This window comes from Sarcophilus harrisii, chromosome 6 (assembly GCF_902635505.1).
Source record: "Sarcophilus harrisii chromosome 6, mSarHar1.11, whole genome shotgun sequence".
Classification (NCBI taxonomy): Eukaryota; Metazoa; Chordata; class Mammalia; order Dasyuromorphia; family Dasyuridae; genus Sarcophilus; species Sarcophilus harrisii.
The window spans coordinates 68,362,667-68,389,900 of NC_045431.1; the positions used below are offsets into that span (position 1 = coordinate 68,362,667).

General features: G+C 38.8%; 1 protein-coding gene across 9 annotated transcripts in view; it reads left to right on the forward strand.

Annotated features, from left to right (window-relative positions):
- GAB1 (GRB2 associated binding protein 1) overlaps positions 1 to 27,234 on the forward strand; it is a 158,852-nt gene that overhangs the window by 107,016 nt on the left and 24,602 nt on the right. For 7 of the 9 annotated variants that reach the window (XM_031943339.1, XM_031943335.1, XM_031943337.1 and 4 more), the window contains 3 exons: positions 16,684 to 16,906; positions 17,203 to 17,283; positions 25,997 to 26,601. In XM_031943339.1, the coding sequence (XP_031799199.1) occupies positions 16,684 to 16,906; positions 17,203 to 17,283; positions 25,997 to 26,601 (909 nt within the window). The remainder of the gene's footprint in view (positions 1 to 16,683; positions 16,907 to 17,202; positions 17,284 to 25,996; positions 26,602 to 27,234) is intronic. The other 2 variants (XM_031943336.1, XM_031943338.1) reach the window with 1 other exon arrangement.

The following is a 27,234-nucleotide window of genomic DNA, read 5'->3' on the forward strand; positions in this document are numbered from 1 at the left end:
TAATAGAGGAGAAACTGGAAACAGGGAAACCAGCCAGGAAACTGTTGAATAACTCTAGGTGTGAAAGGATTGGGACTTGGGCCAAGAGAATGAGTGGCAAAGAAGGGGCAAATCAGAGAAACTAGAAAGTATAGGGAGAATTTCTTTAGCATTAGGATATAGGAAGGCAAGGAAAATAATCAGATTAGTTCCAGGATTATGGTTCTTGGGGCCAGCATTCAAGAAACCTCAATCTAACAAGGGATTGTTAGAGCCTTTTAGAATCAGAGTTTTAGAGCAGGAATAAACCTCAAAATTCTAGTCCAGCCTCTCTTTTCTTACAGATGAGGCCAGAAGAGCACACAATTAACCTGCTAAAGACAGTATTCAAACACCTGACTCCATTTTCAGAGCTGTCTGTGTACTAGAAGGGGTTCTTCCCTAGTGAGTCATGATATCCACTTTTCAGTAATTACAAATCTCATTTATGAGGCACTACAATATTCTGGGGTTGAGGTAATTATTGAATTATTGTAACCAACCCATAGACCTGCTCAGTACTGTCCCCTCGCTACAAAAAATTTATAAGAATAATCTTTGATGAAGGTCTGGAAAGAGAACAGGCAGATGTTTTTAGACTACTTTAGTCTAGAAGAGATTAAGCATTGTTTGGCTTTTTGCTAAATTCTGGAAATATAGACACAGAATCCCTACTCTGAAAGTGTTCTTCTCTAGTGAGGAAAGACTGAGTGAGAGTATCAGGGAGAGTTAGAGAAGGGAGAAGAGGGAAGAAATCTAATTTGGAAATGATTGGGAAAGTAGGTTTTTTTGTAGGGTGTATGTGTTTGTACATGTATGTGTGTTTCTATATCATTATTCATAAAAACACACTAGACTTGGTAGAGCAAAATACCTTTAAGATCTGTGGCAAAACTCACCCATCATAGCAAATCCTTGGAAGGTGAATTAATAGGCAGCTTGTTCAACCCCCTGATTATTTATTATCAAGTGAGACAAAAGTGGAAGATGTACAATATATTTCTTGGCTCTGTTCATCTGAGCTGAAGTTTACTTTTTGCCTTAAAAAAAAAGGCAGGGGGAAGTGTGTCTAAGAAAGCAAAGATATGTTTACCATGTGTTGGATTACTTGCTAGGGAAGGGGGGGAGGTTTCGAACACAAGGTTTTGCAAGGGTCAGTGTTGAAAAATTATCCATGTATATGTTTTGAAAATAAAAAGCTTTAATTAAAAAAAAAAATCTTTAAAATACTGTAAAAATAAATAAATAAAAAATAATACAAGCAAAGTTATAAAAAGAACCTTTCTATTTAGGAAGAGCAGGAACTGTTTTTGAGTACTTGAAAAATAATTGATTCCATTGCCCATTTCAAAACTGCTTGTCTGTGTCCAGCTAGATCAGGTCTCAGACTTGGATTTGAATACCAGATGCGCATGGTATGTCATTTAAACTCTCAATTCTGTGGACAATATTTCAGATGACACATTGCACAGAAGGAACTAACTCTCTTTTTTTCCTCTGAGGCATTTGGGGTTAAATGACCTGCCCAGGGTCACACAGCCAGGAAGTGTTAGTTGTCTGAGATCACATTTGAACTCAGGTCCTCCTGACTTCAGGGCCCATGCTCTATCCACCATGTTATCTAACTGCCCCTAACTGTCTTAATTAGTAGAGATTCTTCATTCCAAATCTCCGATTTTTATCCCTTCATTAAAAACCACTCCTAAAGGAACTCGGTTTGCCAGTCATCAGGTAGCCCGGTAGGCAAACTGCCTTTGAAAAGAGCAAAATTGTCTTTCTTTGAATGTTCTTTAATTTGTTTTTTAGTAAGTTATGACCTTTGTGAATTAGTCTGAAATGGTAATGCTTTATTATATACAGACCTGGATTTTCTGGAATGAAACAGTTAAATATGAAATGTCCCCCACCCTAAAAGATAGAAATAGCTGTAGTATGTTTTTATGGAGTGTATAGACAGAGTATCCAAATGACAAATCCAGCTTTAAAACATCTGCAGTCTGTGCTTCCTTGCTGACTTTGCAAGATGTTTTAGTTTGTTTTTTAACCCACAGGTTAAGCTAGGAGTTCTTAACCTTTTTGCGTGTGATGGACATTCCTTCTCCCATCCAGGGACTGCCTGGTGAGGACTAGAAATCCTTTCTTGGAATTATGTTTTTAAAATAACATGTATTGAATAAAAAAAAAAAAAAAAAAAATTTAAAAAATTTTTTAAAAAATTTAAAAAAATAAAATAACATGTATTGGATAATAAAGGATATCAATTATATAGAAACAGTTGATCCAAACCTTTTTCAGAGGAAGCTCACAGACTCCAGATTAAAACCCTTAGATTGAATGATGCTAAACTCTATGGTATGTTCGATAGGCCCTTTATAATCTCATTCATGCTGTTTAATCATATCTACATCAACATTCTATTCTCCTTTCTATCAGTGGGCCTTCTCTTACCATCCAGCTGCCCCGCTCAGCCCCAAGAAAGGGTTCTGTTTTTTGGGAGAGCTGAATACATCTCCAATTGTTAGCTTAGAAAATCTCCCAAGATGATTTAAACTCCTGTCGTCTAGAGGTCTGTGTAGGGTTTTGAGGGGAGGGACAGGGACAAAGAGTAGATTGAGCTGCTGCAATCCCAAGGTCTAAGAAAAAACTGATCTTATTCCTCAGGAGAAAAACTAATTTCTTCTTTAAAACAAAAGAAAAGAGGCTGGGAGGTGGTAGTGCATTTGACCTATGTCTTGGTTCCAGGAATTTCTTAAAATATCATGACCCTACTATTTTCCCATATTATTGAATGCCTGGAAAGTTGGCTGGTGCTCTCTGTTTGTCTGTCGATTACAGTTAGTTGAGATTATGTAAATTTTCTAAGAAGTCTTATATTGAGCAGAGTGGAGGATAAAGGGAATGATTGATTTGTCGTGTGTGTGTGTGTGTGTGTGTGTGTGTGTGTGTGTGTGTGTTTTCTGGGAAGTCTGCAGATGGATTGTTTCTGAATCATCAAGGTCACAAGTTGCCAAATCGATTTACTAATGTGTTAGCAGAGTTCTCTGAGCTGATAGGTGAGACCAAGGTTATCCTAAAATTATCAAATACTTGGGTACCCAGTGCTCAGATAACCTGGGCAGCCCCTGTAGATAGAACCATAGAGTTAGTAATTTTTGTGGCTCTTCACTTGCTTCAGTCATGGCCTGCTTCTTGGCAAAAATACAGGAGCAGTTTACCATTTCCTTCTCCAGCTCATTTTCCAGATGAGGAAACTGAGGCAGACAGGTTTAAATGATTCACCCAGGGTCACATAGCTAGTAAGTATCTGAGGTCCTATTTGAACTCATGAAGAGGAGTTTTCCTGCCTCCAATCCTGGTGCTCTATCCAGTGAGCCGCCTAGCTCTCTACAAAGACTTGTTTTCTTCATAATAATAACTAGCATTTACATAAAGTTCTACAAATTATTTCCCTGACTTTCACAACCCCCTTTGAAGTAGTTGCTATTTATTATTCCCATTTTACAGATTGGGGTCCTGAAGTGTACAAGTTAAATAACTTGTCATCTAGCTAGTGAGTATTACAAGCAGGATTTGAATGCAGGTCTTCCTGAGTCCAGAGCTCTCTGCACTAAACTACCTGCCTTGTGAAGGTTGTACATTATCTGCTTTGAACTTGAGTCTTTTTATTGCTGATGTTTTCTGGTCCTGGGAGGCAGACCTCGAGAGCCCTATGTCTAGAGTGAGGAATCCTCTTTGGATTGATAATGACCCTTCCCCTTGTGCCTTGCAAAACCGGAGGATGGGGCTCTCTCAGGCAGAACTGGAAGCCAAAGCTGAGCTACCAACTTCATTAGCAATCCCCAAGTCACTGGGGCTAAAGGGGCAGGTGGGAGTAGGGGGAGATTTAGATGAGATCAACATTGTCGGTTACTAAATTCTAAGAATACCTCTTCATCAGTGAGCTCCTGGAAAGTTTCTCTGTAAATTCAGTTACAAAGATAATCATGTTTAAGGTGTTCTTTTAATTAAAAAAAAAAATAACAGTTTTCATTCATAAGAGTGTTTCATGGTTACAAAATACAGGATCAAAACCTAGAGGGGACCTTAGAGATGTCTTGTCCAGTCTCATTTTATGGCTGAAGAAACTGATAGTCAAGAATATTAAGCTACTGATTTATTGATGAATTATTTAGTTCCCTTTTAATATTCTCTCCCTCCTTCCCTCTCTCTCTCTCCCCCCATCTGCAATGTGCATCATCGGTAGGACCTGATTCAGGTCTTCTGATTCCATGGCCACCACCCTAACCACAACACCATGCTTCCTCCCTCCTCAGTTCCCTCAGCATTCATTGGTGCACATTATCCTTGCAGGATGCACATGTTGTATTCCTTCCCTTCAACAGACTGATCTCTTTGAGGGTGAGAATTGTTTGGTTCCTGTCTTTGTTTCCTCAGCACCTAGATTATCTTGTTCAGAGTAGGTGCTTTTTAATAATTCTTGATTGATTATGCAGCCTCCTAGACTTCGGTGTAAACAGATTCATGATTGGGGCTCTCTAGTGTCAGCTCCTGGACAGCTGGCCCTGCAAGGATCCATCAGAGTCATAAATGCTGGATAGTGTAGTGTTGGACTCTCTGCTGTTCATCCTTCTGTTAAATATATTTCTGTCAAACAATCACTTCAGGGTTTCCTGCACTTGAAACTCTGTGGAGTGTTTTTCACTTCTCAACAGAAGCATTTACTAATGAGAGGAAGAAGAGAAATTTTCCACTTGAAAGCTTTAATTAGATTGCATTAAAGCAGGGAGCCCTGGAATGGGATGGAATCAGTGGAACCAGTTTGGGTCATTCTGGACTAGTGCCTTTGAAAGTGCATCTGCAAATGCTTTGTGTTTAGGCTCCATTTACTGCCTTTTGGTTCGCTAGTTTTTAATACTTTTTAAGATTTTCCTTACAAGGAAAAATAGAACTTGCTTCAGGTCCTTCTTTTCTTAGTCCATCCCCATAGATAACAAACAAAATGGTTTCTGGAGCATTAGTGTGACCAGGACATTCTCCTGCTCTACATCTCCATGGCTCCCGAGTACCTCTAAAAACAAACACAAAACCCCTTTGTTGCATTTAAAGCCTTTCCCAACCTTATTACACATTATTCTTTTATAACTACTCTTTATTCAGCCAAACTAGCCTTCTTGGTGAAAATGTCCTGAGTTACTCTCACACACTGACCCTTACCCTCAGATTTCCCAGAATTGTAGTGACATTACTCAGTTTAGGCGAAACAGTAAATAGCATACTGAATTTGGATTTATTCAGAAGATATGAATTCATATGCAGCCTGAGGTCCTTACCTCAGTGAGCACTAGCCGGGTAATCTGGGCAAATCCTCAGCCTCTGTCTCCTTTAGTTTCTCTGTCTGCAAAATGGAGACAATAACAGTACGTGCCTTCCAAAGTTCTGGAATAAATATTTGGGATAATTTTTGTAAATAAATGCCAGCCATTATTATTAAAAACAGATTGAGTGTGTTAGTTCATTTTATTTAGTTTTTTGAGACAAGGCCACTTTTAGGAGTTGGGGGAGATGTAGGAGTCAGAGATTCTTCAACCATTTGAGAGCAGGATCCATAGGATCCTAAGAATGGCTGCGGATGTCAGCCATGTTTCCATTTTCCTGAACAGGAATGGGAGCTGGAAATTAGTTTAGTTGATCATGCCAGAATACTCGGTATAAGAGCTTACGGGAAATTACAGCAGACTGCTCGCCATATTGGCCACCATCACTGCAGAAAAAGCCAGGATTTCTGCACTTTTTAAAAAAACTCTACCAACTTAGTAGGTATTTATTTTAGACAGTGTTCACTCCCATACTCTCTTTCAGGCAGGCTTAGAGGGCACACTAAGTGCAATTGGTTTCAAGCAAGTAAAATTGAATAAATAATCCAGGGTTGGGAAGGAAGGAGGGAGTCCTCTTGTTTGTATGTTTTTTCACTTAGTAATGGACTTCCATCAGAAGAAAAATGCCTGAGATTTTCTCTATTAGTCATTATCTACTTCTAAAGTAAATTTCAATTACGATTTTTCTCCAGCAGCTTACACGCCTGTAATGGGTATCAGTTACATTCTCCTTGCCTTCCAGCAGGAGAGGGAGAATCGTTTTCGAGATCCCAAAGCTCACCCAACTGAGCGTTTACTCTCAGAAACCCGACGCCGGCATTGATCCCAAACAGCCAGGAGCTGGCCAGCTCAGATGCACCCCAGAACTGTCTCCAGAAGGGGGGCGGATCTCAGCACCCGGAGGCCGAGCTGGATTGTCCCCCTCCGGCCTGTTAACTCTGAACGGAGGTTTTGTCCTGTATAGGGCTGAGAAGGGAACCAAGGCAGAGTCACACACATCAGCTCCGAGACCCAAAAAGGTGCTAAGGGTACATTCTGTGAGCCAAAGCATGGGGAGCTTCTTAGAATCTCCGCCCACTTTGTGTGTGTGTGCTTTTATGAACTAGAGGTCGAGTGAAAAAATTCAGAGGGGATTCAGTTGGAAGATAATAAATCCCTTTATCCTATTTTTCAGGATTACATTACTCTGGAAATCTCTTATGGATCATTGTTTCTGTTGGAAGGCGGTGCTTTCTTTTCATGATTATTCTTTCTTCACTTAAAGTAAACATGGAAAATGGTTTGCTTTTGTTCTTCTTGGGAGTCTACATTGTGAGCGGAATATTAAAAAAATATGACAGTACAGTGGGGATATCATCACACTTGAAAGTCAAAAGATCAAAGCTCAAAACTCCTATAGAAGGCCTGTTGTGATACCCCAAGTTTTAGTGTCTTCTTCCAGAAACTACTTTTTACATATTTATATTTAGTTTTCCATGCAAGCTCCTTAAAGGCTTAATTGACATTTATCTTTTTTTTCCCTTGACTTTCTTTCTTTCTTTCTTTTTTATTATAGCTTTTTATTTACAAGTTATATGCATGGGTAATTTTTCAGCATTGACAATTGCCAAACCTTTTATTCTAATTTTTCCCCTCCTTCCCCCCATCCCCTCCCCGTGATGGCAGGTTGACCAAGACATGTTAAATATGTTAAAGTGTAAATTAAATACAATGTAAGCATACATTTGACTTTATTTCCTAACAAGCACCCAATAAGTACAATTCAGGGCATGTGGAATGATTCTCCCTCTTATCCTTTCTGGGCCTCTGTTGCCTCATCTCTAAAATAAAATTGGGGGCCAAAGCCCCAGAGAAAAGATGAAGAAAAATAACTGCCTTTTTTTTATTTTATTTTTAAATGATGGGGTCTTTAGGTGCAGAATGTTGCATTCACATTCAAGTCAGATTTCCAAGGTGAACTCTTTACTACCAGGAAAAGCACTTTTAAGGGAGGAGAATATCTGTTAGATGCACCTGGGTGGTGGACCTGCAGCAGAAAGACTGTAGCTGGGCTTGTTGTGAGCCTAAAACAAGATGATCTGTGTATTGCAAATCTTAAAATGCTATAGAAATTGTAGTTATATTTATTATCTAGAAATAACTTATGAATTTCAGTAATACTGAAAAAAATGAGATGGAGGGATTGTCTTTTGATTTTAAATCCTCTTTGAATTTTTACATTTAGCTCTTATTCATAAAACATCAACCTCTTATGTATATAGAAGTGGTAAAAATAATGTTTACTATTTGTTAGCAAGGAAATTAGAAGGTGGGAACTTTCCTATTGTGTGAATAAATGGAGCAGCAATAGAAAGAGATTATTCTGCTATATAAGGATTTCTTCCCTTCTCTCTTCACTTCTAGTCACTCAGTTAATTTGCTGTATGGTTTTTAAATTGGGAGGGGAAGGGGAGGCAAAATATTTCTATCCAGAGAATAAATTGGAGCAGAACTTTTCTGAGTTACATTATCAAAATTTAAAAGGAGAATTGATAGTATTTTACATGGTAAGCTTATTGTTTAAAAGGCAATATGGAACAGGCAAATGAACCCAGAGAAGTTGAGTTCAAATATCAAATCTTTTTACCACTTGTATGACCCCGAGTAAATCTCTTAAATTCCCTGAGCCTCAGTTGCCTCCTCTACAAAATGAAAGGGATTGAATTTGACCCGTGAGGTCCTGTGAACTTAAGCCAATCTAGTGCTTAGGAAAGGTGTTACATCACAGACAGCGTGTTACTCACATACTCCCTAGGGTGCCTTCACCTTTCCATCATCCCCATTCTTTTATCCTTTTGTTCCCAATGACATGTATATTTTTTTTTCTTAAGCCCTTCTTCGAGAGCTAAGTAAATACTTGCCTTCGATCAGATTTTGCTGAGTCACCTGTTAATTCTGGTGCATAAATCCCCTTAAATAAACTTACGTGTATCAAGTAGGTACATGGAGGTAAAGTGCTTTTTGACTGCACAATGGTATAAGAATGCCAAATATTGGCACCGGTGCTACTCACTAGAATTAAGCCAGAACAATAAAGCATTTGGCAACCCCAAGTCTACATGGAAAATGCCCCTTTTTCCTCACCACGTGAGATTTTTCTCACCCCCTCCTTTCCTATAACTCTGCCAGCCTGGGACCATTCAGCGTTTCCTTACCATGTCTTCCGTTCTTATCCCACTGCAGGGCAGAAGGCAGTTTGTAGTGGCAGGCCTTGGGGAGACTAGATAGGACTTGAGCCACTTTTTATGAATAATTCCAGTGTTCCAAGCCCTGCCAGACCCATCTTCTCACTCTACTCCCCTTCTTGATGTTCCTTTCTCCTTCTCCTAGTATCTATGTTCCAGGCCACAGGAGCCATGGGTTCAAAAGCAGAATGGCTGTGATATAAAAATCACTGTGTTAATTGAATAGTTAATTATATATACAAGGAGGTCTTAAAAGTCTTCTCATATAGCCCCCCTCATCTTCTTACTGAGGAGGAAGCAGATTTATACGCCTTATAAGGAATGACATAGTTCATCAACACAATCATGTTTATTTATTTATTCAGGCTGGAAGATTTAGGACATTAGCTAAGCAGGGTCCATGTGGCTAAACTCAAGGACAGTCTTTTCTGATTTCCTGATTCATCTCTTGAAAAACCTGGCCTTAGTTCACCTTCAAGACTTTTAATAACTTCACATATTTGATACTGTTATCTGAAGAGAAACCTGCTATTGGCAGGTTCTCATAGTAGGTTTAAGAATGACATAACCTTAAGTTGGAATCTTGGTATTAATTGTTATCCTGAGAATTAATAACTTTGGTAAAAGTTACTCTTATCTTCAAGTGGTAGGATAGAGGGTTTGGGCAGGAAAGAAGCCCATTCACTTTCTTATAAAAATTAGGAGAAAACTAAAAACCCGTTGATATTTTTAGCATACAATCTAATTTATTTAGAGTAGTTATAACTTTTAAAATTTTATATATATATATATATATATATATATAATTTTTTAAATTAACATACAATTTAAAAATATGATTTATACAAATATTTCTTCTAGTTAGGGAAGGACTCTACCAAAAGGGATCTACCTTTGCAGGCCTCACTTTACAATAATTACCAAATAGAGGGACGTGCTCCATCATTTACTTAACCTCACTTCCCTCAGTAGAAGTGCTTGCTGTAATAGCATCTCAAGTGAGGTGATGGGTTTATGAAAGTCAGAATAAACCACTGCGTAATGAAAAAAAAAATCAAATTAGGACAAAAGTGCAAAATGTAAAGCAGTATATCATAAATAGGAGCTAATACCCAAAGATGAAGAAATTGCCCAAAGAGAGAAGAAATGATTTATCCAAAGTCACAGTGACAAGCAGGGTAGGGATGTTCAGCTTCACTGGTTAGTAATATACTGGTGGGAGCCATTGTTATTTTTGTAGACTTTACCCATGGCAATGCAAGATAAAATGCATTACAAGTTTCATCTCCTGAATATAATTATTCACCTTTCAGGGAAATGATTTATTCTTCTTTTTATACACAAGACTACTTGTATATTTTTCCCCATGCATGTATCTTTTAGCTGAAATTATGATTTTTATTTGGCTAACAAACACAATGCATACCAAATTCAATGTGAGTCAACAGTATGATACGGCAACCAAGACAACTAATGTGATTTTAAATTTGTTTATGTGAGTATGAGTTGAAGGGACTAGGGATATTTGTCCTGGAGAAGAAAAGATCTGGGAAGGACATGATAGTTGTCTTTAAGGATTTAAATCCCTTCTAAACTATCCATAAGAAAGGGCTGCTTCTGAAGTTAGTGAGTTGCCTATCATCTCGCAGGGGTCCTCAAACTTTTTGAATAGGGGGCCAGTTCACTGTCCCTCAGACTGTTGGAGGGCCGGACTATAGTAAAAAACAAAAACTTTGTTTTGTGGGCCTTTAAATAAAGAAACTTCATAGCCCTGGGTGAAGGGGATAAACGCGGGCCGTAGTTTTTGAGGACCCCCCTGGTCTAAGGTATCCAAACAAAGCTGAACAGTTGACGGGTATGTTGTAAAGGAGATCCTTTTTTAAGCAAAGGTGGATCAGATGGCCTCAAGATCCCTTTCAGATCTGAAATTCTGTGATGCTTTGAGAGAAATGAGCAAGCTGAACACATGATTTCACTTGGGATGCTGGGAGGCCTTCCATGAGCTCTTAGGTAAGTCTAGGTGCAACAAATTTGTTTTGGTTTTTGACAGCTATATTTTCAGTATGAGACTGTGGTTTTTTTTCATTTAAGGGAGCCTGAGAATATATTAAACAATATACTGATTTTTCTGCCGTCTTAATATCTCTTTTCAGGTGTATCTTAGCTTAAATGTGACTTCCAATAACCAAGATCTCATCAGTTAAAATGAAAGAAGCCCTTCAATGTCTCAAGTTACGCCATTAGGCAATTGAGCAAGGAGGGTAGCCAGTCACAAGAACCAGATTCCTAGTGCAGTGTTCTCTGTACTCTAGAATACTAACTTGGTTAGTGAGGGAGATTTAGTGGGTTTTCTGTCAAGGACTTGTGCAATATACACACACATACATATAAAAAATAATTTAGAGACTGAACTATATACGTATACTTCTGCACATGTATACATATATGTGTGTACATTTATGTGGTGATATTTTTTATGATATGAACACAAAATAATTTAAGAGATCAAACTATACAAATACACATATGCATATATCTGTGGATGCATGTATTCATACATGTGCATATATGTGGGTAGGAAGCTGTGTTTGTGTTATATATAACATGGATACAGTAATATCAGGATCACATTATAGATGTATATATGTGTGAGGATGTATATGTATGTATGTGTGTTATTTTGTGGATCTGTAATTATGTATTATATATGATATCTACACACACATACAAAATTTAGAAACAAACTATACATGCATTTTCTGAGTGTGCATATGTGTATATACACATGATTTTTGTGATTGGTTCTGTTTTACACACACACACACATATATATATATATATATATATATATATATATATATATATATGTATGTGCACATATGTGCATGTGGTTTGGTCTCTGAATTACACAGACAGTGTGTTTTACTGGAAAGAGAGTTAGGAGTTGAGCTCCGGGTCGGTCTATCTCTGACACCAGCAGTTTTCTCATCTGCAAAATGAGAGAAAGCAGTGGAATAGTGGAAAGAGTGTATTGTCTTTCCTATTAGATTGTAAGCAACTTGAGGAGTGTCCTTGGCATTTAGCACACTTCCTGGAACTTAGTGGAGGAGCTTAATTAATATTTAATTAATTAATAGCTTAATTAATACTTATTCAGTTGAATTGAGGAGAGGACCCGTCCTGGACATTCAGAGTCTGAATTAGAGATCAGTTGTCAGTCTGCATCATTGGAAGGGAGTTTCAGAATTCTGTACATCAATTAAAGTACAGATCCTGACAAAAGAAGGAAGGGATGTGACATTAGTACTGGTTATTCTGAGAAAAGGGTTCTGTAAATCCTAAAATACTGTATGTGTGACTTGTTAAAAGCTGCCCAGTGCACTGTTAGAGCATCAAGCCCGGAGTCAGGAAGACCAGAGTTCAAATATTACTTCAAAACTTACTGGCTGTGTGACTCTGGCCAAGAGTTTTCTGAGCTGTAAAATGGGGTGATGATAGCATGTACCTTGGAGGGTTGTTGTGAGGATCAAATGAAGTACTATTTACATATACGAGTGCTTATTCTCTTTCCCTCCTTTCTCTTGCCTTGTTATTTTCCATATGGAAGCCACAGAGGAAGATGATGGTGGGGAAAAAGAATGGACTGATCTATTTGAGGAGCTTGAAAGAATGAATGAAATTGGAAAAAAATATAGATTAGATATTTCTTCTACCTGAATTAATCCCAACAAAAACAACATCAGCAACAGAAAGCTTCATATTGGAGTTCTCTTTGGTTGAGGACTTTAAGGGCATCAGGAGGAGAATTCTCTTAAGCCTCAGGAGGAGAATTCTCTTAATGGTCCATTTGCTCAGAGAATGAACAGTCCGTGTGCCAAGTATTAAAGGCTCTCATCTCCAGACATCAGCCGAGTAAATCTTTAATTGAAAAATTCTTGTGGCTTTACTGTAGCTTTTTAGGTTGGTTTGTGTTATTGTAAAGGAGAGGGTTTTATTCCATGTCAGGACTTCTATTGTGGATAATGTAGTTTTTAGTCTTCCTTTTTTTAAAAAATATTGTTGTTGCCACTTTTTGGAAAGATATCATATACAGAACTGTGACCTCAGGAAATCAAAAGATCCCACAGTAGAAAGAATACTGAATTTGGAATCAAATCTCCAGGCTTACATTGGATTCTGATTCTCCCTCTTGTTACCTGCGAGATCATGGCCTAGGGAGTTAACCTTTTTTGAGATTTATTTCCCTTATCTGTAAAAGTAAGGGAGAGAGGGAAGTGTTGAACTAGATGGTCTTTATCTCTGTAAGAAGTGTGGGACCTCACTAGAACTCAATAAAGGATTTATTGCATTAGTTAAGATAAATTATTCTGTCAAGGTTTGCAAAGCTGACCCTTGAAAGGAAGAAGCTGCCTATTTTTAAAAGGAAATTAATCTTATTGAAGGCAGATATTTATAGTATAGATGGGTTTTCTTTCAGTATTAAGGATGCATGATGGGTAGGTAGTAAAATTGAACTTTGTCCAGGTCCATTTATGTGGTCCCTGTCAGAATTAGAATTGAAAAGAGAGAGGGAGAAGGGGAGAGAGACAGAGACAGAAACAGAGACATGGAGAGAGAAGGAGAAGGGAAGGGGGGAGAGACAGAGGCAGAATTGCCTGCCCAGAAGTAAAGAACATTAGCATGTTATTTCCATATTTTTGCGTATCTGTGATTTCATCTTTATGGATAACCTTGCTATAGAAACCACTCACATTTCTTTTTTCTGTTCTTTTCTTTTTGAGGGAATTAGGGTTAATTGATATCCCCCGGGGTCTCCTGATTTTAGGGTGGAAGAGAAGTGAAAGAACCCCACGTTGGGCGCTAAAACGTAATATTCTCTCTAAAATGCAATATTCTCTTGGAGGGGTTTTCTTGGGGTCTCTGTAGACAGCCTTCGTTTCAGTTCACTGATCACCGTGAGAGTAGCCAGGGGTTAAAATCCAAATCCTTTATTGTCAACTTCAAAGTCTTGTTCCTTCACTTGGGGCTCTGCTAGTTTTCTGGAGAAATGAAGGAGGAAGTGGGGCTTATATGGTCTTTTATCAAAAGTGTGAATCTTGTAGAACTATAGTAAGTACTAAGTACATGTACTGAATTAGAGAATTGTTAAGCACCATGCTAAATAAGATAACCATTGTCTCTGTCAATTCCACTGACTTAGCACCTTGTTTCTAGTTCTGGCCCATAACAGACTTGGTTACTCAGATTAAGACAATGATCCAAGAAAATTCCAAAGGATCTGTGATAAAAATGTTCTCCTCCTCCAGAAAGAGAACTAATGAATTGAGTGCAGGTTGAAGCATGCTTTTCTTACTGTCTTTATTTTTCTTGTTTATGTACATGTGTATGGTCTTGTATTTTCTTTTTCAGCATGTTAATATGGAAAGACATTTTGCATGATTTCATATGTATAATCAGTAGAATTTTGATTGCCTCCTAAAGGGAGGGCTGGGAAGGAGGGAGAGAATTTGGAATCAATTTTAAACAATGAATGTTTAAAAAAAATTTAAACACATAATTGATAAATACTTAATAAATCCAAAATATTTAAGTGCTTTTTAAAAAATCATCTAGCAAGAGACTCAGAAGGCTGTTATATTCTCTATACTTTTCAGTCAATTGTATGCCTCCAAAGACATGATTTTCTACAGGAATATCACAGATCTGTTCTCTTTGCATGTTTTCATAATCGACAGCTTTGGTAGGTACATAGACTATTCTCATAAAAATTTTTATGGAGATGAGAAAACTGGTATATGAATCAGTAGTTGCTGATGCCTTTTTAGTTTCCTGTTTTTTTGGTAAAAAGTATTATCTAATATTGTCTGCAATTTTTTGCATTCTTTTGGAATTTGACCTGCTTTGAGATGGACATCTGGTGTGATCACTTGAGCGCCTTTTCAAGACACTGTTTCCTTCACCACAGATACCTTTGGTCCAGTCTAACTGCTCTTTTCTGACCTCAGATTCTCAAGTGCCTTTGCACATCCTTCTCCCCATAACTGGTGGCTCAGTTGTCACCTTATGAGTCTCTCTTTGCTTGGCTAGGCCAGTCAGGGCAGCAGATCCCCTAGTCTCTAGTCTGACCTGTACGTAACACCTTGCCAGCCTGGTAAAACCTGCCAGGGCTTGTGTTGCCTTGGCAGAGCTCTCCAGAAGCGAGGGTCACATTCATGCCACAGGGAGGCAGAAGCAAAAAGGATTTTTTAAGAGGTGCCAAGTGACTAATCCTATAAAATATTATAAAAGAAGCTTTTCACTTAGGAGGAAGAATGGCTTGCTAAAGTGTTAATACCTTCGGTTCCTGCACCTGTATCTATTCTGTCTCTTACCTAAAAAAGGCAGGACTTATAATAGCCTCTTTAAAATAAGGGGTCCTTAATAAGTACTTGTTTAATGATTTGACTGTTTATAATTGTCATTTTAGTTAAGCCCTATATTTATGTAGATGTAATAAATGTATAATAATAAAATGACATTTATTATTAAAATAGCAAACTAATTTATTTCAAATTATTGTAATAAATTTATAATTTTTAATAAATTATAATTATTTAATTGCTTTAGAGAATTTAGAGAATTTTATTTCTTTTATATTTTGTATAATTATATGTAATATAAATGATTATGTATTATATGAATTATATGTAATTTATATAATATTTATATATTATAAGAATTTATTAAATATCTATTTAGCAGGCACTTGTTTCTAGTGTTAGGCCTTTGGCCTAATGATCCTGTGATCAGATTGTGTAACACAAGTGACTCATTTGTAGAACATCTTCATAGGTAGAAATGGATTTTGGTTTTGCTGTTCCTAGACTTGGCAATTTTTTTTTCTTGTGATTTATAAGAAAAAATGCTGAAATATTGAATAAAAGAGAAAATGTGTAACAAGATAATCTCAGGGTCAAGAACTGTGTCACTATAATGCAGAACTTTTTTAAACTTTGAGAATGGAGTATCTAAGTAAGAAATGGGCCTTTCTAGGAGTCTGACTTTGCTTATCTTGCTAGAAAGAAGCAGCGCTGTTCAGCTAAACAGAGCAATGCATGCTCATCAGACATTTTTTTCCTTTTAATTACTACGAACTTGACAAATATCCACAAGCATGAACATGTTCTTATAAAACAAACAAAAAAAGAAAGGAGACTGCAAATGAAAGCACTGCTTCTCCTGTGCAGCTTGTAAATTATTTTGTATGGTTCAGATTTAATTTGGTAGCACAAATACTGCCCTTGTTGCGTGTGCCCTTCTGAATTTCCTTCTACTTTTTTCTCTTTTAAATTATTCTTTGACTGCTTTTTCTTACTTTTTTCTTTTTCAGTACCCCCCCCCCCCCCCCATCCCACTCCTTACCCTCCTTCAACGGCCCTGAGTAAAAGTGTTCACTCAGAACAAATCCATAAAATCATGTCTGGAGATAAATGTCTCAGAAAGCATTTTTAGGCTTACAAGTAGAAGTGATGATCGGTCACTGCATTACTCAGGGTTTTTGAGTCTTTCACAGTTGTTCTCCTTCACAGTGTAGTTAGGCTACATAAATTGTTCTCTTGGTTCTTCTCACTTTATCAGGCTTCAAAAAACCTCCCAGATTTCTCCAAATCCAACCTTTTCACCATTTTAAAGGCACAATACATCCATATACCATCATAAGTTGCCCACCTCCTAGATTCCCTCACTTCCTTTGTGATGCAGCTTCTGCCCAAAGCCTTTCCTCATCTCCTCCCCAAGTACGGTTATGTGGGATGGGTGCAAGACCCCTTCCCAAATTAACTAATCAGAGACATCTTCGGGGACATCTTTGTACTTAAATAAATACTTATTGATTTATATGAATGTACTTAATGTCTGAAAATTTGGACTCAACTCCTGGCAGAGCCGCTTACTACTGGTGTGATTATGTATGGGCTGTGACTTTCCCCATTAGCTTATAAACTCTGAAGACCTGTCCCACCAAGTCAAGATCTCCCGAAATGTTACAAGAGGGACCCCGGCTTGATGTTTTCTGTTTTGCCTTCCAGATCCTGTGAAACCACCAGGCTCCTTGCAGCCCTCAGCTGACTTCCCCTTAGCTGTAAGTACGTCGCCAGCCTCTATGCCGATAGACCTGTCCTCCAGCACTCTACCTCCTCCCTATCAGCTAATTAACCTACCACCACCTCTGGAGCCTCATCCCCTTCAGGATGATCCCCAAGACTACCTCTTGCTCATCAACTGTCAAAGCAAGAAGCTTGAACCCACAAGGTAAAAATCTTGCACAGTCTGATCTTTTTACAGTTTTTGCCACTCAAGGTTGGAGTTCCACTTTGTGCACAGGAATAATGTCACATATTGAGGTTAATTGATGCAGAGAGAAATGGTAGGAGAGATCTTCACCATGGGTTGCAGGGGGCAGTAGTCTCATATCTTAAGGCTCTGTCAGAAAGCTGTGTGCTGCAGGTGGTCATACGTAGCCTCTGTTGCAGACTTAACTTGCCTTCGAGATTTCACTGATGTGTAAATGGTGATCTTGCTCCATTTCTTATGTGATTATAAACCAGCCAAGGGTCCTCTTTTGTTTCTGAAGAAGGAGAGGAATATCTGCTTCTTGAAGACTTTGAAAGCAAAAAGATCCCATTGCTGTGAGTGTTGATGTTCTGTGGCTCTTTGGATATATGTGTGTGTGAGGACTTAATTACAACAGGTAAAATCCCTACATAACAAAGGCTACAAGATATCCAAATTGTTGGGTTGGAATGGAATTCAATTTAATTGAAATATACTGTTAGAACTCCTCTTCTTCATCTGAGTGATGAGGGAGAACAAATTTGATTGCAGGACTTAGAATATAAGTCTTGGGACCGGGAGTTATAAAGATCTCCACCCAGATCCCAACTTTGATAATTACAAATGACCTTTGAGGAAGCCTTCTGTGATTCTTCCATTTCTTCACCTATAAAATGAAGAGGTTGAATTAAAGACCCTGAAGGTTTCTTCCAGTTCTGAAACTATAATTCTATAAAGTTGGAGAGAATAAGAACCTTTGCAAATCCCCCTATCTACCCTGCCCCTCCAAAAAAAAAAAAAAAAAAAAAAAAAAATCCTCTCCATCTCTCCCACAGTCCTGGATTTATTCTTGGCTGAGACTTTAGATGGGCCTGCATAGGTAGCTGGTATATTGGAGAGAGGGAGGGCTAAGGAGAGTTATTTGATGCCTTTTTAGTTTAGAAGGAGGTTTGAATCAAGAGACCTGCTTTGTTGCAGCTAATTGTATGAACTCTAGGTGAGTTAGTACTGGCTAGCATCTCTTACAAGGTGATTGTGAAGGTCAAATGAGATGATCACCTAAATCCTGAAGGATCTGTATGATTCCCCTTCTTCTGTGATGGTGCAGCAAAAGTGGTTCAATTTGGAGTCACAGAACTTGATTTTGAATTCAAGATTTGGGAGATAGTTTTTCCTCTCCCCCCAAGTTTAGTTTGATCACTCATCTATAAGACAGGGGAGTTGGATTAGATTATCTTTATATTCTCTTTAACTCTATGAGCCTCTGATTCACCAACACAGGGGAGCAGTGCCAGAAGGAGCTCTTTCTCATCAGAAGATCTCAGAGCCCTTGATTTAACTCTTAGTAGGTTACTTGGGGCATGCTAGGGATTTTGCCAGGGTCTCACAACCAGTAAGTGGTAGTCTAGCCCAGAGCCCAGTGTTTCCCAATTTTCCTGACATGGTGATAGAGAGAAAAGCATTTCAAGAACCATAAAGAGGGAAACTCAGATCAACCCTTTTCTTTACCCTTAAAGCACATGGTAATTAAGTTGTCAAACAAATTGTTTCTCTATAGTAAATGACTATCATGTGAGCTGGGACCAGGCAAAGACTTTATTCTTTGGATCTGTTGGATAGAGCCTTTTGTAGCAAAATATACAGAGCTCTTGGTTATGGCCCTTTCACCGGAGGATGTGGAAGGCATTTGCTCCCTTTTCCAGAGAAGAGTTCTATTTGTTGTGATGGGATTTTGCCTGTAGAAGAAAAGTTTGGGGTTTTTTTTTTATCTTACTATTTAATAATACATATTCTAACTTGATTTTGCACTGTTTGCTGTGCATGTTTTAAGATTTCACATCTCCAATTCTATTGCCTCAATAACTAACCAAGATTCCTCTTAAAAGTAGGAGTACTATTCCATTTTTGATTCTTTTAAATGGACTGCTACATTTTAGGTTTTTTCTATATTTTCCCTTTTGCTTATAATTGTATTTTTTTTGGCAAGGCAATTGGAGTTAAGTAGCTTGCCCAGCTAGTAAGTCTTAAGTGTCTGAGGTTGAATTTGAACTCAGGTCCTCCTGACTCTAGGCCAGTGCTCTAATTACTTCATCTCAATGCCCTTCTAGAGACATCTCTTGATCAATAATAATTCACATTTACATACCTCTTTAAGGTTCATAAAACACTTTGTATGCATTATGAGTGCTGTGCTGCTTTGGCAGAAATTGCCATATAATCAATCATTCTCCAGTCATTTTTTTTAATAAATAAATTATGAATAAGTAGATATGTCTTAATTCACAGTAGAATGTGAAGAGGTTGGGGCCAGGAAGCCCTGAGTTCAGGATCCGACTCTGACTGATGCTTTTCTCTGTGGCCCTGCAGCAAATCATTGGGTATTTCTATTCCTATCTGAGGCAACTCTGTGTTGCAGAACCAGTTTTCTAACCAGAGATTCTCTATACCAGAGAAATCAAAGGGCTGGTTAAAAAAAAAAAGTCCCTTCAATTCAGTTCAACTCAGTCATTTATTAAAAAGCTCCTCAGTCTCAAGTACCAATGCTCCCTCAAGGAGTTTTCATTCTGTTTAACATATAATGAAATAATTATCGAACAAGACTGTATAAATTGAAGGATTAAAATATGGGGGGCACTGAAATCAAAGTTCAGAGAAGGAAAAGCTTCCTATAAGCTTGAGTCATTGCGAAAGGCTTTTCAGAAATATGGGTAGGAACTAGTTGTGCTTGGAATTTGGTAAGGATTTGGATGTGCAGAGAGATAGAGTAACCATATTTCTTTTTTCTTCTTTTCTCAGTAATATTTTATTTTTCCAACTATGTTTAGTTTTCAACATTCACATTTGTAAAATTTTGTGTTCCAAATCTTTTTCTCCCTCTCTTCTTTATCACTCCTCTCCCCAAGACAGCAAGCAGTCTGGTATGGGTTAAACATATATAATATTTTTTTTTAACATTTTTTTAAACATATTTCCATATTTGTCATATTATACAAGAAAAATCAGAACAAAAGAGGAAAAGCCTCAAGAAAGAAAAAACAAACAAACAAAAGGTGAAAATACAATGCTTCAATCCACATTCAATCTTTATAGTTCTATCTCTGGATGCGGATGGCATTTTCCATCCCAAGTCTATTAGAAGTGATATAAATATATGTGAACACCTTGAAGAAAGGCAGAGAGAAGGACCGAAGTAAAAAGAAGAGTAAAGAGATCAGATTGAGTGATGTGTTCTAAGCAGAGCAAACCACAGGGTGAGAATTATAGGATATACAGCTTCAAGGCAGATTCTCAAAAACCTTGACTAACAAATTTGGACTTGTCTCAAACTGATCTATCATCATTCCCTTGACACCTGCTCCTCCTCCTGGTTCATCTCTGTCACTGTTGATACCTCCATCCCTCTTGTCACCTGAACTTGAGAACCCAAAGTTATTTTCTTCCCTCTTCTATTGCCCTTTCTCTCTCTCAACACACCTGGGCAGTCCTGCCATTTCTCCCTATGCAATTTTTCCCATTCTCAACCTGCCTCCGTCATCCAAGTTTGAGGCTTTATTATCCTCTACCTAAATTCAAGGGTTTCCGGTTGTTAAATTTCTTTACACTTTATACTTCCAAAATCAACAAATTGCACACATTAAGGCTCTATTTAGTGTTTTATTGATTATTTAGGCTTAAGAAAGTGTTGGAAAAGCTGTTAACAGCAGATTAAACTTAAAAGTGTGTTGTGTCCACTTTATTTTTCCCCTTAAGGAACACATTATTAAGCGTTTACCCACATATTCCTGACTAAATTGTTGCAATAATTTCCTCTCTGGTCTCCCTGCCTCTAGGTTTGTTTGGGTTTTTTTCCTTCCTAATTTGTTATCTATTATTCATTTGACAAAATAATCTTCGTAACATGCAAATTAAAACTCATCATAATGCTTAAGATATTCCTCAATGTGAATAAGAGAGCTAGATGGCACAGTGGGGTGGAGCCAGGGAGACCTGGGCAAATAAATCATTTCATCTCCCTTTGCCTCAGTTTCCTCAGCTATAAAATGGAGATAATAATTGCACCTAAGGTAGCAAGGTGACTCAGTGGAGAGAGCACCAGGCCTGGAGGCAAAAAGATCTGACTTCAAATGTGGCTTCAGACATTACCTGTATGATCCTGGGCAAGTCACTTAATTCTTTGCCTAATTTCCTCATCTGTAAAATGAGCTGGGAAAGGAAATGGCTAATCCCTCCAGTATTGCTGCCAAGAAAATCCTATTGGCTATCAAGACAGCAAGTACCCCTGTCTCCCAGAGTTGTGAGGATTAATGAGATAATATTTGGTAAAAAAAAAAAAAATACTTAGCACAGAGCCTGGATGACTTTCCCTTTCCCCCTATCTCTAGCCTACTTTTCTAGCCTTCATTCTCATTTACTTTCACTGTCTTTCCAGGTAAATTGGACTACAAACTTAGCTGTTCCCTGATTTAATTTACCTTTAATAATTAAATTTTCACACTTCTTTGCTTTTATATAAGTTGTTACCGCTTGCCTGGAATAGTCTTGTTTCTTTTTCTTTTTTGAAATGCTCTTCTTTTAGACTATCCCTCCACCCCCTGACAAAAATGATCTCTTTTTTCTCAAATGTTCCTGGAGCGTTTTGACCCTTGTGCTTAGAGTAAGGGTAAAAAAGCAAAATCACTGAATGGGAGTTGCCTGAGTCAAACTGAGACCTAGGACGGACCATAGTTTAAAAAAAGCTAGTCTTCCATTTTATCCACGGTCATCTCCAGTCCTGGATTTTTCTTGTATAATATGACAAATATGGAAATATGTTTAAAAGAATTCTATATTTTTCTCATCAGATTGCTTGTTCTCTTGGGAAGAGGAAAGGTAAGGAAGGGAGAAAAAATTTGGAACACAGAATTTTACAAAACTATCTTTACACATAGTTAGAAAATAAAATATTGTTGAAAAAAGAAGTTGTTCTGATCTCTATCTGACCACTGGATCAGGTGGCTCTGGAGGAGAAAATGAGGCTGGTGACCTTGTCCAGCTCTTCCTCACTTAAATTTAGTTCACATACCATCCAGAACAAAGACCAAATGGTCTGGGCAAATGATTTAAACTCCTTAACTGAAAAATCAGGGAGTTGAATTTAAAAATTCCTTCCTAGCTCCATATCTATGACAAGCCTATCATATGTTATCGAATACCTATAAATTTATAACTGATATCTCCTGCTAGGATGCTAAGGTGCTTGGATCTTCTCCTTCAGGGGAAGGATGAGGTGTTTTTTAGTTTGACATATCCAGTCGCTAAAATAGGGTCTGTTTCATAAGAGCTCACTGAATTGAATTCATTGAAGTAATTGAATTGGAAAGCATCAGGGTCCAGTGGAAAGAACTGGATTAAATCCTGGTTCTGCCCCAAGGCTGTCCTGTACCTCCACAACTTTGGTTTGCACCTCCGAGCCTAAGTTCTAAGCCTGTGATCCTGGGAATTAAACCCAACCTACTCCTTACCAGAGCAGTGTTAGGGTTTTTCAGTCAGGGGACATGGCTCACTGAAAATGGCTTTTATGCAGGAATATGCTGGTAGATATCAACCAACTGGCTGTCCGTGGGATGGGGAGGTAGGTGCCTTTTTAAGTTTAATTAAACCTACATAACCAACAATACAAACCAGGCCCTAATTTGTAGCTGTTGCTGGTTTCGGACACAGAAAATTTGATCAACTCTTAAAGGAGCATCCAATTGGCTCTAGTTCACCTCTGAATTTAAGCCTTTTTCATCCGTTGTGCAGGATGTAAACCGGACTCGGTGGCTGGTTAGCTGTGGAGTAAATTTTTAAAAAGGCTGTAGTTAAAGGTGACTGCAAGGCTTTAAGCCTGTAGGGTTGAGGGATGGTACTGTCCTGGATCCAGATAAGAAAGCTGGCTCTTTAAGCTAATGAATTTATAGAGAAGGTGTTGACTTTTACATGGCATTAGGGCATCCACTGGAAACACCAAGAGTTGAAGCCCTGGACCTATGAATTTATCTTTTTAATATTTTGATAAATTATGGGGCAGCACAGTGACCCCCTAACACTTATTAGCCATGTGACCCTACACAAGTTTTAGTCTCATTTGTCTCAGTTTTCTCCTCTGTAAAATGGCAATAATAATAATAATAACACATACCTTCAAGACTTCTCTTGAGAATCAAGTGAAATAATAATTGTAAGATGCTTGGTGCAGTGTCTGGCACATTATAATTGAGAGAAATATACACCCATGTATATGCACATATATACATATACATATAAAATGTGAATATATTTATTTACTTATGGGTGTATATTGGCTACTGTTAACTCTATTTCAGTTTAGCCAGTTTCTTCTGTGTTTGATATTGTGTATTTTAAAACATTATGGAAAAGAGCCTTTAGGTTTCACCAGGCTGCTGAGGTTTTAAATTTCTACTTATTATGCCCATACTGTGATTTTTTACAGAGGAGGAAAGTGAGTAAAACTAAGACCCCTCATCTTTTAAATAATGCAGCTAATCCAGATGTTCTTGATTCCTAAGCTAGAGTATTTTCCACTGTATCCTGCTTTCTCCAAGGGGAAAAACATAGCAAGAAGAGTCAACATAACTAAGATATATATGATGCATTATGGGTATTTGCCCCCATTGTAAGGGCAGAGTGGATAGAGCACTGCACCTGGAGGCAGGAAGACCCGAGTTAAAATCCGGCTTCAGACACTTGCTAGCTGCGTGTGACTCTGGGCAAGTCCCTTAACTCTCATTTATAAAATGAGCCAGAGAAGGAAATGGCAAACCACTCTGGCGTCTGCCAATAAAACCTAAAATGGAACACAGAGAATCAGACATAACTGGAAAATGACTGAACGGCCAGTTCTCACGGCAACCTGGTGAAGGAGGGAGTGTAATTTGTTTTATTCTCATCAAGGGGGAAACCGAGATTCAGAGGAAGCTTATATAATTAATTAATTATTGGAGCCTGGTTTCCTCAAACCATGATCTCTTCTAGCTCTTTAGTACCATGTGGGTTCTTGGGCAGCAAGGAGAAACTATGGAATCATGGGGAGAAATTCTGAAGGTCAGGACCATGTCTCATTTATGCAGTAGCTTACTATTTTCTCATTTGTTTGCGGCAACCAGTGAGTTTCAGTGATGTAGTGGAAGCACACTCTATTTAAAATCAGGATCAAAACATGAGATTTCATATTCTGACTCTAACATTAATTTTGTAATGATTGACAAATCTTGAACTTTGAGCCTCAATTTCCCCACCTGTAAAATGGATGTTATTTCACAGATACTTGCTGAAAGGCTCTTCAGATGAGATGATGTGCACAAAATACTTGGCAAACTCCAGAGTGCCGATAAACATCAGCTACAATTGTCAGCATAAGTAAATAATAGGAGAGCCAACCTTCATTCTCATTATACAAACCTTACTAGTCATTTAAGCTTTCTGGGCTTCAGGTTTCCCATATGTATAGGGATTATCTCTAAGATTCCTCCCAGTGAAAAATGCTGTGATTCTATGTCCCAGAGACACAAGGGACTTGGAACTTGGACTTGGAGAAGCCAGCTTAGAGAGACAGTGAGAGAAACAGGTACCTGAAGTGTTACAAAACCAAGGGAGAAAAGTTCTTGTTTCTGTTGTTTGTTTGTTTTTGTCAAAAAGTATGGTCAGCAGTATCAACTGCTACAGAGTAGGCAAGGAGGATGGAAACAAAATGTATTCCAAGTTATTTTAGGAAGTAATTCCATTGAAATGCATCAGGGTTCTCATTCAACTTAAGCAGATGGTGAGTGCATCTTATTTAACTATCCAAACCAAAAGGTACAGGTTTTGCTCATGCTATGAGATTTGTGTTGGCTTGTGTGTGAAAGCTGATTAAACCCTTCCCCTACCCCCACCACGTTTAATTCCAATCCTCATTTAGCTGAACGTTTCTCTGCATGTCCAAACAAAAGGTATGATGTGAAGAAAGTCATTTCCATTTCTTAAGGTTTGTTATGACTTGGAGGTGGTTAATTAAATTTCTAAGATTTCTGATTCTCTTCCCATATGGTACTTGCATCATTGGCTGGCTTCCAGTGAAGGGGGAGTAATTGCAAAATAGAATGATGGAAAGACAAAATCCATCAAACCCTGTACTGCAGATTTACATAGATCATACCAAATTCTAACCCAACTCTGTCATCTTTATATTCTAACTTTCCCAGGCAAGGGATTGACATCAGTGGGTAAATATGGCTTCATATAGTGTGTTTATGTTAAATATTTATCCTTCCCAGAATATAATAATTCTCCTGAGTCTAGTCATGAGATAGATTGGGGGAGTAAAGGATGGCATGGAAGGTGGAAGATCTAAGGTAAATGGGGGGGGGGGGGGGGGGGGGGGCTGTGTACTAGCTGGGATATTTTATGCCCTCCAGTCTGCTCCCTTCCATTCATTTTATGTATAACTATGTTCATTGCCCTGGTCAAGCCACATTTGGAACATAATGTTCCATTCTGGCCTCTGTATCATAGATAATCCAGAATAGGGCAACACAAATTGCAAAGGGCCTTGTGCATGTGTAACATGAGTTGAAGGAACTGGAGATGTTTAGTCTGAAAAAGGGAAGACTTTGGGGGAGCAAGACAGCTGTCTTCAAGTACTTCAGAGACTGCCCTGCAGAAGCATTAGGTGCTTTTTTGTTTGTTTGGGTTTTTTTTGGGGGGGAGGGGGGGAGTGCCTCAGGGTACAGATCCAAGAGCAATTAGGGGAATAAACAGATTTAGACTGGTGGAAGAAAAAGCTTCCTGGCAATTGGGTGGCTAGGAGGAGACTTTGATGAGCCCTGTCACTGAAGAGATCCTTCCTTTTACAGCGCAGGTTTGATCCAGATATTGGATGAGTTTCCTTCCGTCTCAGAAGTTCTGTGATTTGGGGCACTAAGTGATAAGGACACTCAGGACCCGAGAAAAATTAAGCTGCACATTGTAATTTTTGGTTGAAAGTGAATAAGTTATCCCATGCTTTCCCCGTACTAATAATCTGTTCTGTTCTTAACAATTCTCGTCTAGACCACACGCTGATTCGGCAAAATCCACCTCTTCAGAGACAGACTGCAACGATAATGTCCCTTCTCATAAAAATTCTGCTTCCTCTCAGAGCAAGCACACGGTGAACGGCTTTTTTCAGCAGCAAGCCATGTATGACCCCCTCCCCTCCCGAGCAGTCTCTGTTTCTATTGACTCCAGCCTGTACAATCTGCCGCGGAGCTACTCCCACGACGTCCTCCCCAAGACGGCGTCCCCGTCGAGTACCGAGGCCGAGGGAGAGCTCTATGTCTTTAATACGCCATCCGGAACGTCCTCCCTCGAAACCCAAATGAGACACATCTCCATCAGTTACGACATCCCCTCCACGCCGGGGAGCACCTACCAGGTCCCCAGGACTTTCCCGGAGGGAGCTCTGGGCCAGACGTCCAAGCTGGAGACGATCCCGGACGTTCCTCCGCCGCGGCCCCCGAAACCGCATCCCGCTCATGACCGATCGCCTGTGGAAACCTGTAGCATCGCACGCACGGCCTCCGATACGGACAGCAGCTACTCCATCCCCACGGCGGGGGTCCCGCCCTCCCGGAGCAATACCATATCCACTGTGGATCTGAACCGAATGAGAAAAGGTAGGTTGCTCAGAGTTTTAGTGAACGGGTGGTTCCTGGGCTTCTCAGAGGGTCCCAGTTTTCAAAAACAGTTCAGTGGGTAGGATTTCTCTTGTTCTTCAGCTACTTTCAGTTCAGTCCTGGCGGCTGACCTTTGCCAAAACCTACCTTTATCATCAGGATGTCGTCAGGAATACAATCCTGTTCCCCATTGCCTACCCACACCAGCCAAGGAAAATGAATTGGGGTAGCCACGTGGGCTCTTCCTCCTCACTCCTATGCTGGTGGATGCCATTTTTAAAAAACACTTTACTTGGTTCTGCTCCCCCTTTCTGTGAAATGTCATGGCTCATGGCTGAGTGATTAGTAGGTTTGTTTTAAATCATCTTACTTACAAAGCCAGTTTTAATAGCTATTTATAAATGTTTCACAGAGGCATTTTTCTAAACCTATATAAACCAAAGTTCCACTTTCCATATCTTGTTATAACAGTGCCCTTAAAGCCCATGATGTAGAAGAAAAATATTCCAAGTAAAATGTCCTGATGAGGGGACCTTTCTATAGAAATCTCCTTCACAGAAAATGTATACTTTTGGACCTGTATACAGATTCAAAATAGACCCGCCTTCTACCAGAATCCATGCTATCCACACC